This window comes from Canis aureus, chromosome 19, assembly GCF_053574225.1.
Source record: "Canis aureus isolate CA01 chromosome 19, VMU_Caureus_v.1.0, whole genome shotgun sequence".
NCBI classification, from domain to species: domain Eukaryota; kingdom Metazoa; phylum Chordata; class Mammalia; order Carnivora; family Canidae; genus Canis; species Canis aureus.
Window position 1 is genome coordinate 40,612,339 of NC_135629.1, and position 13,928 is coordinate 40,626,266.

At 52.1% G+C, this 13,928-nt stretch overlaps 1 protein-coding gene across 3 annotated transcripts; it reads left to right on the top strand.

The window, feature by feature from the left end:
* The first annotated feature begins 4,989 nt into the window (after nt 1-4,989).
* Nucleotides 4,990-13,816, top strand: UBA7 (ubiquitin like modifier activating enzyme 7). Of its 3 annotated transcripts, none has more exons than XM_077858851.1 (24): nt 4,991-5,228; nt 5,311-5,479; nt 5,580-5,714; nt 5,815-5,921; nt 6,260-6,350; nt 6,424-6,559; nt 6,758-6,855; nt 6,949-7,095; nt 7,552-7,737; nt 7,876-7,983; nt 8,136-8,216; nt 8,296-8,451; nt 8,560-8,725; nt 8,805-9,010; nt 9,110-9,174; nt 9,266-9,449; nt 9,528-9,602; nt 9,844-10,027; nt 10,539-10,621; nt 10,889-10,981; nt 11,074-11,265; nt 12,870-12,962; nt 13,037-13,137; nt 13,603-13,816. In XM_077858851.1, exons 1-24 carry the CDS (start codon nt 5,173-5,175, stop codon nt 13,730-13,732), a joined length of 3,042 nt encoding a protein of 1,013 aa, XP_077714977.1. In that variant the 5' UTR covers nt 4,991-5,172; the 3' UTR covers nt 13,733-13,816. The 3 variants fall into 3 exon arrangements, with proteins under 3 accessions (XP_077714979.1, XP_077714977.1, XP_077714978.1); XM_077858852.1 differs by having other exon boundaries at nt 7,567-7,737; XM_077858853.1 differs by lacking the exons at nt 13,037-13,137; nt 13,603-13,816 and having other exon boundaries at nt 4,990-5,228; nt 12,776-12,912.
* The last annotated feature ends 112 nt before the right edge of the window (nt 13,817-13,928 follow it).

Sequence of the window (13,928 nt, forward strand, 5' to 3'; positions counted from 1 at the left end):
AGCGGGGACAATAGGATTAACTTCCCAGTTGTAGGAACCTGATGAATCAGCATTACAGGTTAAGAACTTATGACACCTAGGCAGCCCAGGTGGCTCAGTGGTTTAGCGCCGCCTTCAGCCCAGGGTGTGATCCTGGAGACCCGGGATCAAGTCTCATGTCAGGCTCCCTGCATGGAGCCTGCTTCTCCCTCTGCCTGTGTCTCTGCCTCTCTCTCTTTCTGTGTCTGTCATGAATAAATAAATAAAATCTTAAAAAAAAAAACAAAAACTTATGACACCTAAGGAAATAAGTCAGGCTCAAAAGATAAATATTGTATGATTCCACTTAAATGAAGTATCAAGAATGGGTAAATTCATAGAGAAGTGGAATAGAATAGAGGTTGCCAGGGGCTAGAGTGAGGAGAAAACAAGCACTTTTTGCTTAATGGTTAGAGAATTTCTGTCTGGGGTGATTTGTTTTCTCGCTACATAAATCGTTTTCCCCCTTTTAAAAGAATTCCAGTATAGTTGGGGTGCCTGGGTAGCTCAGTCAGTTAAGTGTCCAACTATTGATCTCAGCCCAGGTCTTGATCTCAAGGTTGTGAGTTCAGGCCCCACTTCAGGCTCTAGGCTAGGCATGGAGCCTACTTAAAAAAAAAAAAAATTCAGGATCACCTGGGTGGCTCAGGGGCACCTGGGTGGCTCAATGGTTGAGCATCTGCCTTTAGCTCAGAGCATGATCCCAGGGTCCTGGGATCGAGTCCCACATTGGGGTCCCCACAGGGAGCCTGCTTCTCTCGCTATGTTTCTGCCTCCCTCTCTGTGTCTCTCATGAATATATAAATAAAATCTTTAGGGCAGCCCCGGTGGCTTAACGGTTTAGCGCTGCCTTTGGTCCGGGGCATGATCCTGGAGACCCGGGATCAAGTCCCACGTTGGGCTCTCTGCATGGAGCCTACTTCTTCCTCTGCCTGTGTCTCTGCCTCTCTCTTTGTATGTCTCTCATGGATAAATAAATAAAATCTTTAAAAATAGATAAATAAAATCTTTTAAAAATTCCAGGATATTTAACATACAGTGTCATATTAGTCTCAGCTATACAATGTAGTGATTCAATACTTGCATGCATTTCTCAGTGTTCATCACAATAGGATGCCCTTTTTTTTTAAGCTTTTCTTTATCTTTTTGAGAGGCAGAGATAGAGCTCAAGCAGTGGGGAGAGGGAGAATTGGGCTTCCTGCATGGGACTTGATCCCAGAAACCTGGGATCATGACCTGAGCCAAAGGCAGTTGCTTTACTGACTGAGCCACTCAGGCACCCTAATTAGGGTACTCCTGAACCTCTTCACCTATTTCACCCACCTCCTCTCTGCCTGGGGTGATTTTAAAGTTTTAGAACTAGGTAGTGGTAATGGTTACAAGTAGCCAAACTATGGAAAGAGCCCAATGTCCACCAACTAATAAATGGATAAAGAAGATGTGGTATATATACACAATGGAATATTACTCAGCCATCAAAAAGAATGAAATCTGGCTATTCCCAAGGACATGGAAGGAGCTACAGTGTATTATGCTAAGCAAAATAAGTCAGAAATACCATATGATTTCACTCATGGGGAATTTCAGAAACGAAACATGAATGTATCGGGGTGGGGAAAGAGGGGAAAACAAACCATAAGAGACTTTTAAAAAAAAGATTTTATTTATTGCAGAGAACGTGAGCAGTGGTGGGGGAGTGGGGAGGGTGGAGGGAGTGGGAGATGCAGACCCCCATTGAGCAGGGAGCCCAACAGCTCGATCCCAGGACCATGAGACCATGACTGACTGAGCCACCCACACACCTCACTAAAGACCTTTAGAGAACAAACAGGATTGATGGGAGGGAGCTGGGGGGATGGGCTAGATGAGTGATGAGCATTAAGGAGGGCACTTATGTTGAGAGCACTGGGTGTTATATGTAAATGATAAATCATTTAAGGAATTCTCATGAAACCAATATTGTACTGTATGTTAACAAGAATTTAAATTAAAATTTGAAGGGAAAAAATGGGCAAAAACTTAAATAGAGATTTCTCCAAAGATATCTGAGTGGCCAATAAGTACATGAAAAGGTGCTCAATATCACTAATCATTAGGGAAGTACAAATCAAAACTACCATGAGATGCCACCTCACATCCATTGGGATGGCTACTACCTAAAAAATAGAAAATAAGTGTTAGGGAGAATTTGGACAAATTGGAACTTTTGTGCACTGCTGGTGGGAATGTAAAATGATACAGCCATTGTACAAAACAGTATGACAGCTCCTCAGAAAACTAAAAATAGAATTACCAAACGATCCAGCAATTCCATCTCTGTATATATACGCAAAATAACTGGATCTGAAAGAGATACTTGTACACCCATGTTCATGACACCATTATTCCAATAGCTAAAAAATGGAAGCCACCCAAGTATCCATCAATGAATGGATTCATTATCAATGAATGGATAAGCAAAATGTGTATACATGTAAGGACTATTAGGTGGCCTTAAAAAGGAAGGAAATTCTGTACTATGTTACGATATGGATGGACCTTGAAGATAGTTGCTAAGTGAAATAAGCCAGTCACAGATAGTGTGGTCCTGATTTCTGTACATGTGACACACCCAGCAAATGTTTACTGAATGAAAAGAAAATTACATACTACTTCACATTCTTTAGGATACCCATCCTAAGTTTTGTTTTGTTTTGTTTTTTAAGGAAAAACCAATGCTGGCTATAATGTGGAGAAATAGGAACTTTGTACACTGTTGGTGGAAAACAGCTGTTGGCCCCTCAAAAAATTAAACATTACCATACAGCCCAGCAATTCAATTCCTGGGTATATACCCCAAATAACTGAAAACAAGTACTCAAAATACATTTTTAAGAATGATCATAGGAGGGACGCCTGGGTGGCTCAGCAGTTGAGTGTCTGCCTTTGGCTCAGGGTGTGATCTTGGAGTCCTGGGATCAAGTCCCACGTCGGGCTCCCTGCATGGAGCTTGCTTCTTCCTCTGCCTGTGTCTCTGCCTCTCTCTCTCTCTGTCATGAATAAACAAATAAAATCTTTAAAAAAAAGAAAAACGATCGGGATCCCTGGGTGGCGCAGTGGTTTAGCACTTGCCTTTGGCCCAGGGCACGATCCTGGAGACCCGGGATCGAGTCCCACGTCGGGCTCCCGGTGCATGGAGCCTGCTTCTCCCTCTCCCTCTGCCTGTGTCTCTGCCTCTCTCTCTCTCTGTGACTATCATAAATAAATTAAAAAAAAAAAATTTAAAAAAAAAAAAAAAGAAAAACGATCATAGGAGCATTATTCATAATCTCCTAAAGTTGGAAACAATTCAAATGTCCATCAATAGGTGACTGAATAAACAAATCATGATGTATCTGTACAATGGAACATCTTTCAGCATAAAAAGGAATGAAGTACTGATACATGCTATAATTTGGATAAACCTCAAAAACATGCTAAGTGAAAGACAGCAGATATCAAAGGTCACATTTTGTATGATTCCTTTCACAGAAATATCCAGACTATGTGAATCCTTGGAGACAGAAAGAATCTAAGTATTTGCCAGAGGATCGGTGTAGGGATGAATAGTGATTATTTAGTGTGGTGGGGGGGTGTTCTTCAGTGGGTTATGAAAAAGTTTTGAAACTACAGAGAGGTGGTGGCTGCACAATATTGTGAGTATACTAAATGCCACCGAATTGTACACTTTGGTTATTTTAATGTTTAAAATAGTTATTTTAATGTTATATGAATTTTACCTCAATTAAAAAAAATAGGGATCCCTGGGTGGCGCAGCGGTTTGGCGCCTGCCTTTGGCCCAGGGCGCGATCCTGGAGACCCGGGATCGAATCCCATGTCAGGCTCCCGGTGCATGGAGCCTGCTTCTCCCTCTGCCTATGTCTCTGTCTCTCTCCCTCTCTCTGTGACTATCACAAATAAATAAAAATTAAAAAAAAAATAGAATTTATGACCACATCTGTTTTAGCTGTTGCGGAGTTTTGTGGCAAGTTGTGGTCCATCTTCCAGAGAACTGGCCCCAAGTTCCTAAGAAGGCAACCACACCTGTGGATGAGGGGTACACAGGATCTCTCTACTGTTTTTGCAACATCCTTTGAGTCTATAATTATTTCAAAAAAAATTTAAATGAAAAGTAAGGCCATCTGTGATCATGGCTGTCCCATGGCTGCCACTCTTAGGTCTGGCACTCATAGACTGACCACTCTGAGTCCCAGCACTCCTTCCCTGTCTGGCTACCTAGGACTGCCATCTGTCCTGAGCTTGCAGCTGTGGACACGGGGAATTCTTATTCTCAGGAGTTGGCCGAGGGCCAAGTGGATACTCCCAAAGATGTCAAGCTTCACCTGGATCTGGGACAGTGTAACCTTAAGCTCTCACAGCCTCTGAGATGGGACTGGCTCTACCCAGTGTTATGGACCAGTTGAGTCCTCAGGACACGGGGGTTCCTGCCTGCACTCTGTAGGTGGCAGAACATGAAGGCAGAGACACCAAGGGGGATGGGGCCTGAGGTTTGGGAGATGTAGGGAGCCACAGGAGACCATTGCCTCCAGCTCACATGTGTCCCTCCCATGGCTTCCTTTCTCAAGAAAGATACCTGCTGGGGCACCTGGGTGGCTCATTCAGTTGAGCATCTGATGACTCTCGGTTTTAGCTCAGGTCATGGTCTCATGGGTCATAGGATGGAGTCCATGTCAGTGGGCTCTCTGCTCAGCAGGGAGTCTGCTTGAAGATTCTCTCCCTCTGCCCCTCCCCCCACTCACTCGCATGCTCTCTAAATAAATAAATAAATAAATAAATCTAAAAAAAAAAAAAAAAAAAAACCACCTTACTCTAACAGAGGCCAAATAGACCCAGGAGTTTCTGGCCCATTTTGCCCGTGCCCTGCAGCTGCCAACTGTCGGGAGGCAGGACCGGGAGCTGGCTCAGTCTAGCTTCACTTTCACTTTCACTTCCCCTGAAATTACAGAGGAACCAGGAAGAAAGCCGTGGCCAGTACTGTCCTTTACTCCCAGACCCGGAAACTTAGTGCCTATTTGCACCAGCTACAGTGAGGCACTGGCCTCTGCCAGCACAGCCTCGCATACAGTGACCCTATCTATAAGCACCGCAGACTGCTGTCCAGCCTCAGGCCTGAGGATGGATGTCCTGGAGACCTCCAAGTTGGTGGATGAGGAGCTATATTCACGGCAACTGTGAGGCCCAAGGTGGGGAAGGGGGGTGGGGTGGCCTTCTGACTTCCAATCTCCTGTCTACCTTTCTATTCCTCCTCCACAGGTATGTACTGGACATGCCGGCCATGCAGAGAATTCGGGAAGCCAAAGTCCTGCTCTCAGGCCTCCAGGGCCTGGGGGCTGAGGTGGCCAAAAACTTGGTCCTGATGGGTGTGGGCAGTCTCACTCTGCACGATCCCCACCCCACCTGTTGGTCTGACCTGGCTGCCCAGGTGAAGGTTGGGGGGTGAGGGAGCTACAGGTCCCCAGCCAGGGTGGGGATAGGGTCCAAGAGAAATCTCCTTGCTCAAGCCAGACTGGGTCTCTCTCCAGTTTTTCCTCTCAGAGCAGGACTTGGAAACAAGCAGGGCTGAGGCATCTCGAGAACTTGTGGCTAAGCTCAACAAAGGCGTCCAGGTGTCAGTCCACACAGGTGACATCACGGAGGAGCTGCTGCTGGGCTTCCAGGTACCCCACCCCCACCCCACTCTCCAAGTGAGCCCAGTCCCTTCCTCTTGGCCTGAGCTGAGCAGTGGTTCTGGCCTTGGTGATCATGGGGTTCACCCAGGTGGTGGTGCTAACTACCTCGAAGCTGGAGGAGCAGTTGAAGGTGGGCACTTTATGCCATGAGCTCGGAATCTGCTTCCTGGTGGCCGACACCCGGGGCCTGGTGGGGTGAGTGAGGCTACCTGCCTAACCTGCCACATCACAAGCAGTGATAGGTCCCAGTGCTGCTCCGAGCTCCAGGCTGGCTCTAGTGGTCCTCCACCCAGCCCCAGGCCTATCCCACCATCCCCTTCTGATTGTAGTCCTCAGTCCCACCCTTCTGCTTCCTCCACGCCAGGCTCCAGACCTGCTCCAGTAAATCCCTCAGATTTCAGCTTCTAAGCCTCTCCCAGCATTCCTTCCCCAATGCTGGCCCTCTGGACTTGCCCTCGTGTCGCCCACCCTTCACTGCAAGCATGGGGAATAACCACTGGGCCAGCTTAGTAACCCCTACCATCACACCACAGGCAGTTATTCTGTGACTTTGGTGAGGACTTCACCGTGCAAGACCCTACAGAGGCAGAACCTCTGACAGCTGCCATCCAGCATATCTCCCAGGTGGGTGCTGAGGTGTGGGCACTCACCTGCTAACTAAGAGGAGCACCCCTGAACCAAGCCACTTCTTCTCTAGGGCTCCCCTGGAATTCTCACTCTGAGAAAAGAGACTGATGACCACTACTTCTGCGATGGGGATTTGGTGACTTTCTCAGGCATTGAGGGCATGGTTGAACTCAATGGCTGCGATCCTCGGCCTATCCGCGTGCAGGGTAGGCCAACTCACTCCAACTCCAGGCTCAATGCCCAAGCCCCCACTGGGTGCACACACAGCCTGGTCCTTGGGGATAGGTTCTCCCTCCAGCTTCCTCAGTATGGGGCAAGGTCGATGACACAGACACAAGTCAGGATAGAATATGAGGAACTATTCAGGTTCAGAGGTCATACTGACTAGACTGGATCTCCCCTAGAGGATGGAACCTTGGAGATTGGGAACACGGCAACTTTCTCCCGTTACTTGCGAGGTGGGGCTGTCACTGAGGTCAAGAGACCCAAGACTGTGAGCCATGTGAGTGCAAGTACATCTGAGGTAGGGGAGCTTGGGAACTTCAAGCGGCCCATGGTATTCTGAACCTGCCCCTGAGCTGAGTACTTGTTGCAGAAGCCCTTGGCTGTAGCCCTGCTCCAGCCCCGTATTGTGGCCCAGAGTCCCCAGGAAGTTCATCGTGCCCAGTGCCTCCACCAGGCCTTCCGTGCACTGCACCAGTTCCAGCACCTCCATGGCCGCCTGCCCAAGCCTTGGGATCCTGTGAGTGGCCCCATTGCTTCCCCCGCAGCCTCTGTCTTATTGGGGTCTCATCTGCCAGGAAGCAGCAATTATCATCTCACAGACCTGAGTTATAGTTCCAGAGGCAATTTCCCATTTACATAAAGGAAATGATAGCACTGTCCCCAGATCAGAGACCGGGTCCCTGAAAGTACCAGGCACAAAGCCTGGGGACCCCAGCCGCCGCCTCCCCCTCAGTTCTGGGCTGAAATCTCTACCCATGTTGATGGAGCCTCCATGGGCATTGTCTAGGCATCCTCTGGTGGAGCTGCACAGAGCCTGGTGGGGTGAGTGAGGCTACCTGCCTAACCTGCCACATCATGACAGGTTTGGGCCTTCACAACCAGGGTCTTCTTCCTCTTCTGTGGAAATGAGGGATGGTTGTGTGAAGGGTTTGAGTGGAGGATGGAGCTCAGGATGGGGCTGTTGTACCCACAGAGTTCTACCCCCCAGGTTGATGCAGAGATGGTGGTGGGCCTGGCCCGGTCCCTGGAACCACTGAAGGGGACAAAAGGAGAGCCGCTGGATGAGGCTCTAGTGCAAACAGTCGCCCTGAGTAGTGCTGGTGGCTTGAGCCCCATGGCAGCCACAATGGGTGCAGTGGCTGCCCAGGAGGTGCTGAAGGTGGGCATGGGCATGGGCAGGGTAGGTCTGAGAAGGGTGTGGAGATCAGTGTGGGTGTGAGAGGGCACCCAGCGCCAGACAGCAGCCCTGGAGGCTTGGAGCTGACAGAAGTTCCTACATGGAAGTCCTGACTTCTAGGCAATTTCCAGGAAGTTCATGCCCCTGGACCAGTGGCTGTACTTTGATGCCCTCGACTGCCTTCCAGAAGATGGCGAACCCCTTCCCAAACCAGAGGACTGTGCCCCGGTAAGAACTGGGGTAGGGGTGCAAGCCTTCTCCAAACCCAGGACCAGGGAAGACACAGGAAGAAACAGAGATCCTGACCTGGAAAAGTTAGTGTAAGAGGGAGACACAGCACAGGCCAGTGGCCATCACTGACCCCTGTCTGTGTCCCCTAGAGAGGTTGCCGCTATGATGGGCAAATTGCAGTGTTTGGGGCTGGTTTTCAGGAGAAGCTGAGCTGGCAGCACTACCTCCTGGTGAGTTCTGAGGTCCAGCTGGGGGTGTTGGTGGGAGGGTCAGGCTAGGCCCTCTGGCTAAAGCTGCTCCTGCTGGCAGGTGGGTGCTGGTGCTATCGGCTGTGAGCTGCTCAAAAGTTTTGCCCTAGTGGGCCTGGGGGCTGGGCCCAGCGGGGGCGTGACTGTTGCCGACATGGACCACGTAGAGCACTCCAATCTCAGCCGTCAGTTCCTCTTCACAACCCAGGACATTGGTGTGAGTGCTGGCCCCTATGCACATCTTGCATCCTGGACTGTCCTTGCACAATGCCTGCCCCCTGCCACACACCCCCCCACACCAAGCATCTTCCTGTTCTCTTCTCAGAGGCTGAAGGCAGAGGTAGCTGCAGAGGCCACTCACCGCCTGAACTCAGACTTGCAGGTGACCCCACTCACCATGTTGCTGGATCCCACTACAGAGCATATCTTTGGGGACAACTTCTTCTCCCGTGTGGATGGCGTGGCTGCTGCCCTGGACAGTTTCCAGGCCCGTGAGTGCTTGACCTTGAAACTCAGCCCCTTATTCAAAGCAGTGTCAGCCTCACTCCTGATCCTCTGCCCCCTTGCTAGGGAAGTATGTGGCTGCTCGCTGTACCCACTATCTGAAGCCACTGCTGGAGGCTGGGACGCAGGGCACCATGGGCCATGCTTCAGTGTTCATGCCTCATGTGACTGAGGCCTACAGAGCCCCTACGTCGACTTTAGCTTCCGAAGAAGCTACCTACCCTGTCTGCACCCTGAGATACTTCCCCAGCAGAGTAGAACACACCGTGCAGGTAGGAAGCACCCCCAGAGACCCCTGCCCTACCCAGCTCAGTCCTCAGCTATAGACCTGTTCCCTACCTGATGCCTCATGGGTCTTTTCTCCCCCATAGTGGGCCCGGAACAAGTTTGAGGGGCTCTTCTGTCTGTCTGCTGAGACCATCAACCACAACCAGCAGTAAGGCCACTGAGAGGAGTGAATGGGATTCCAGAGCCCCTAGCACCAGAGTCCTCAGGGCTTCACCTCAAACCTCCTTGTCTCTCTGCAGGGTGCTTACTTCTCTGGCAGAAACAGATGGGCCCCAGGTGCTGACTCTGCTGCAGGAGGTGCTGGGCATCCTGAGAGAGCGTCCACAGACCTGGCAAGACTGTGTGCTGTGGGCCCTTGGCCACTGGCAACTATGCTTCTGTTATAGCATTATGCAGCTGCTGAACCATTTCCCACCTGATAAAGTGGGTATCTAGGGACCAGGAGGCTGAGGGTTCAGGGGGACCAGACTGAACCCAACCCAACAGTTTCCATTTCCCTAGGTGCTGGAGGATGGAACTCTTTTCTGGTCAGGTCCCAAACAGTGTCCCCAGCCCTTGGAGTTTGATGCCAACCAAGTGAGTGGAGATCCCAAGATGGGGATGTGACCCCTCAGAGCAGAGGTGGGCACCTCTGCATTCTGCAGAGATGCACAGATGCTGAGGGAGGTTGCCATGTTGTGCACCTGTGGGTGTCCACATTGTGAGACAGAAGCAGGCACTGAAGTAGATAGGCGAATGGGAGGTGAGCCCCACCCCTTGCACCTGTACGTGCTCACTCACATCCACGCATCTGCCCATGCTCTTGGTCTGACTGCAGGACACACACCTCCTCTATGTGCTGGCAGCTGCTAACCTGTATGCCCAGATGCATGGGCTTCCTGGCTCACGGGACCAAACGGCACTCAGGGGACTACTGAAATTGCTGCCATTGCCTGTGCCCCAGCACTTGGCCCCCAATTCTCCTAATGACCTGAAGCTAGCTCCAGCTTCTGCTGAATATGGTGAGGTCCCTGGCTCTAGTCCCCCATGCTGCCATCCAAAGGTCTGGCCCTATCCTCAACCTACACTGCAGAAGGAAAAGGGGGCCTGCGGGCCCTGTGACCAACTCACTATCTCTCAGGCCCTCTGAGCTTGCTTCTTTCAAGATTTGGGCTCCTCCTCTAGGCTCTCAGTAGGCCCTCTACCTGCTGCCCACACCCTACCACCCCTGTTCCCATGGCAGATTCTCAGGAAAAAAAAAAAACAAAAAACAAAACAAAACACTGGGCCCTGGAGAGCACCTAGCTCCAGTCCCCAGGTGAGGACAGAGTTCTGCAGATGTGCACACGTATGCATGCACGTGCGCATACATGAGTGGGGCTTGGGCTGCTGGAGAGACTGCAGCATCGACTAAGGGGTCTCTCTGAAAGTGGTCGGTTTAGGCTTAGGAGAGACCAAGACTAGATCCAAAGCTCCAGGAAGAGTGCAGACAGTGGGGACTAAGAACTGCCCAACACCCTTTTCGTCTGCTAGGCCCTGAGCAATTAAAGAAACTGCAAGAAGTCCTAGAAGTCTGGAGCGGGAGCCCTCCCCTAAAGCCCCTGAAGTTTGAGAAGGTGAGAGTCCAAGGAGGGGTGAAGGGCCAAACTGGGGAGGGGCAAGATCTAAGAGGTAGCTTTGGAGTCCCTTGGCCTGAATTCTCCTCCTGGCAGGCACCCAAAAGCAGATCACTTCCCCTGAGCCTCAGCTTCCTTATCTGATAAGTGGGGAGATGCAAGCATCCACCCCACAGAATTCTGGGGAGTCCTCTCTGGGGACATGTGGTCAGCCATGGTGAGGAACTCTGGGGCAGTGTTAACACTACTGTAACTCGGGCTTCACAGGACAATGATAGCAACTTCCATATGGACTTTGTGGCAGCAGCAGCAAGCCTGCGAGCTCAGAACTATGGGATCCTCCCTGCCAACCGCTCCCAGGTAACTCTGCCCCTTGGGGCTCAGGCCTGGAGGTGGGTTTCAAGCCCTGGCCATACACCTTGGGTCCAGACTAAATCTCTTGTCCTTGGCAGAGCAAGCGAATTGTGGGCAAGATTATCCCAGCCATTGCCACCACTACAGCAGCTGTGGCTGGCCTGGTGGGCCTAGAGCTATACAAGGTGGTGGGCAGGCCCCGGCCCCTCAGTGCCTTTCGCCACTGCTTCCTGCATCTGGCTGAAAACCGCTTCAACCGCTGGGTACCTTTTGCCCCAGCCATCCAGAAGGTGAGCCCTTGACACCCCACCCCACACCAGGCCTGGTGTTTTCTTGGATCTACCAAAAACAGGTTCTACTCTGGCTTTGGGTTTGCACCAGAACCCAGACTCTGGATGAGTCCTTAAGACTCTCTCCAGCCCCCTTCCTGCTGTGAAGCCAGACTGGGACCTGTCAGACACAGGAAACAGCCATCAGCCACCCCCACCCCGCAACCCTCCACTGCCCTGGGTCTGGGGGTTGCTGCAGCTTTAACTCATTAGTGGAGCCAGACATCCCTCACGGCCTCCTCCTTCTAGTAAAACCCCTAAAGGGGAGGTGGAAGGGAGGGGGTGACTAGAGCCCTAGGCTCAAACAGAGCCTAACTTCCTGCCTGTATGGCACTGGGATCCTGGCCTACCCCCTCTAAGCTGAGTTAAAGGGCACTGAGCTCACCACCGCGGGTGGGGATGTGTGCGTTCATTTCCCAGATGTGAGTGCACCAGGGTCTGGGCATCCCCGGCCCTATGGTGTGTGGGCATGGAGGGAGCATGCTTGTACATCTGTGTGCCAGATGGGAGTACAGCACTCTTCTTCAGTGTGGGCGTGCATGGGTGTGCATGTGAGTACACATGCAGGCGTTCCTGGCCGTGTGTGTGTGTGTGTGTGTGTGTGTGTGTGTGTTCCTTTGAATGCAGAGCTGTGAATGCCCCTGGCTGTGTGCCCAGGCTCAGCAGTAGCTGGTATGTTCTTAGGGCACAGGAGAGGGGGTGGAGAGAATGCCCTCACCAGGGTAGAGGGGAGAGGTCATGGGCCAGCACTGGGCTTTTGCTGAGCAGCCCTGGGGTCCCTCAGGGCACAGTACACAGAGCCCCTTTGTGCAAGGCCTCTCCTCCAGCTATCACATAAGCTGCCTTTGTCTATGGTGGAGGGGGAAGGGGCAAGGGAGGATCCCCCCAACTCACCTCTGGCCTTGTCTCAGCTTGACCCCACTGTGCTTTCGGGGGGGGGGGGTGGCTGTCAGGGCCCCTTTCTGGCCCCTGGCTGCCTGCCATCCTCAGCAACAGGCAATAGAACCCCAAGACTCTTGAAATAGGGAGGGCAAGGGGACAGGAAGAAGAGGCCTCTGTGGACTGTGTCCCTGCTGGGGACTCTTAGCCAGTGGGGCCTAAGCAGTCATTGGGTCCCTTGATCCTCAGTGCCCATGTAGTCTGATGCCCTTGTAATATAGGACGAGGGGGCAGGGTGTACCCCCCAGCTCCCAGCCTTGCATTTGAGGATCAAGCAACTTTATCCATGAATGCAGTGGCCCTGCTCCTGCTTCCTCAGGAAGCAACACCCACCCCCTTACACACACACACACACACACACACACACACACAGCCTGTGTGATGGATTGCCTGTTTCCTTGTGTGTGTGTGTGGGGGGGGCATAGCTCCATTTCCTGTGCTGGCCCCAGCATAGGCGGAGAGGGTGCTGAGACTCTGGGCCCAGATCCGACCTTCCAACCCCACCCCCCTGGCTTCTGTTTCCTGCCTCTAGTCCAGCTCCTCCTCTAGGAAAGGGGCCATCAGCTGCTGGTAATGGGTAGGGGGAGGGTGTGTGTGAGAAGCTCCTCCTGCCCCCTCCCCCCCAGTTCCATCACCTGACATGGACCTGTTGGGACCGTCTGAAGGTGCCTGCTGGGCAGCCAGAGAGGACCCTGAAATTATTGCTGGCCCATCTCCAGGTGAGCCCCGTTCCTCCTTGCCTTCAGGCCTGGCCCAACCTGGCCTGGCTGGCAGCTGACCTGTCTTTCACTAGGAACAATTTGGGCTGAGGGTGAAGATGCTGCTGCATGGGAGGTCCCTGCTCTACTCAGCAGGATGGCCGCCTGAAAAGCAGGCGCAGCGCCTAGCCCTCAGGTGAGCCCACATCTGGCTTTAGCCATGACTTGTTCTGTTCCTGGAGGTTGGAGGTGGGAGACCGAAGTCTTTGTTCTTCCCATCCCCATTTGGGCCCCTCACACCGTCCTGAGACCTTCTTTTGCCAAATGGAGCCAGCAAATGGGCTGGGGGTGGGGTGAGGATGGAAAACTTGAGAAGGGGCCTCCAAACAGCCTGCTTGGCCAGCTCCACAAGCTCCCCCACACTCTGCTAAGCCCCCCTTTCACAGCCCACTCCCAGGGGACTCATAGCTTCCTGCCTCCTTGCCCGCCCTGCCTGCTGCTCCTAAAATAGTTTCAGATGTTTCCTGCCTTGAGCTCCTCCTGCCCCTGGCTTAGGCTCCTTACAGCCCATCAGCACCCTCTGGTCCATGCCCAGTTACTCTGCCTACCACTGCTCACCTAGCCAATCACTCTCCCACCTCCCCCTCCCCCATACTACCAGGGTGACGGAATTGGTACAGCAGGTGACAGGCTGGATACCTAAGCCAGGGCAGCGGGTACTGGTGCTGGAGCTCAGCTGTGAGGGTGAAGATGAGGATACTACCTTCCCTCCCCTGCACTATGAGCTGTGACAAGGCAGTAGCCCTATTCCCTGGCTCTATCAAGCCCTGCATCCTGAGCCCATAGTAGGCACTCAATAAATACTTGATGAAGGAGGGTGTGAGTGGAATGGATGGATGATGAAACACAGGGCACAGGGTGTAATGCACAGGGTGTGTGACATGGACATGATGGGGACCCCTGCAGGGAGAGAAAGGGCTCTTTAGA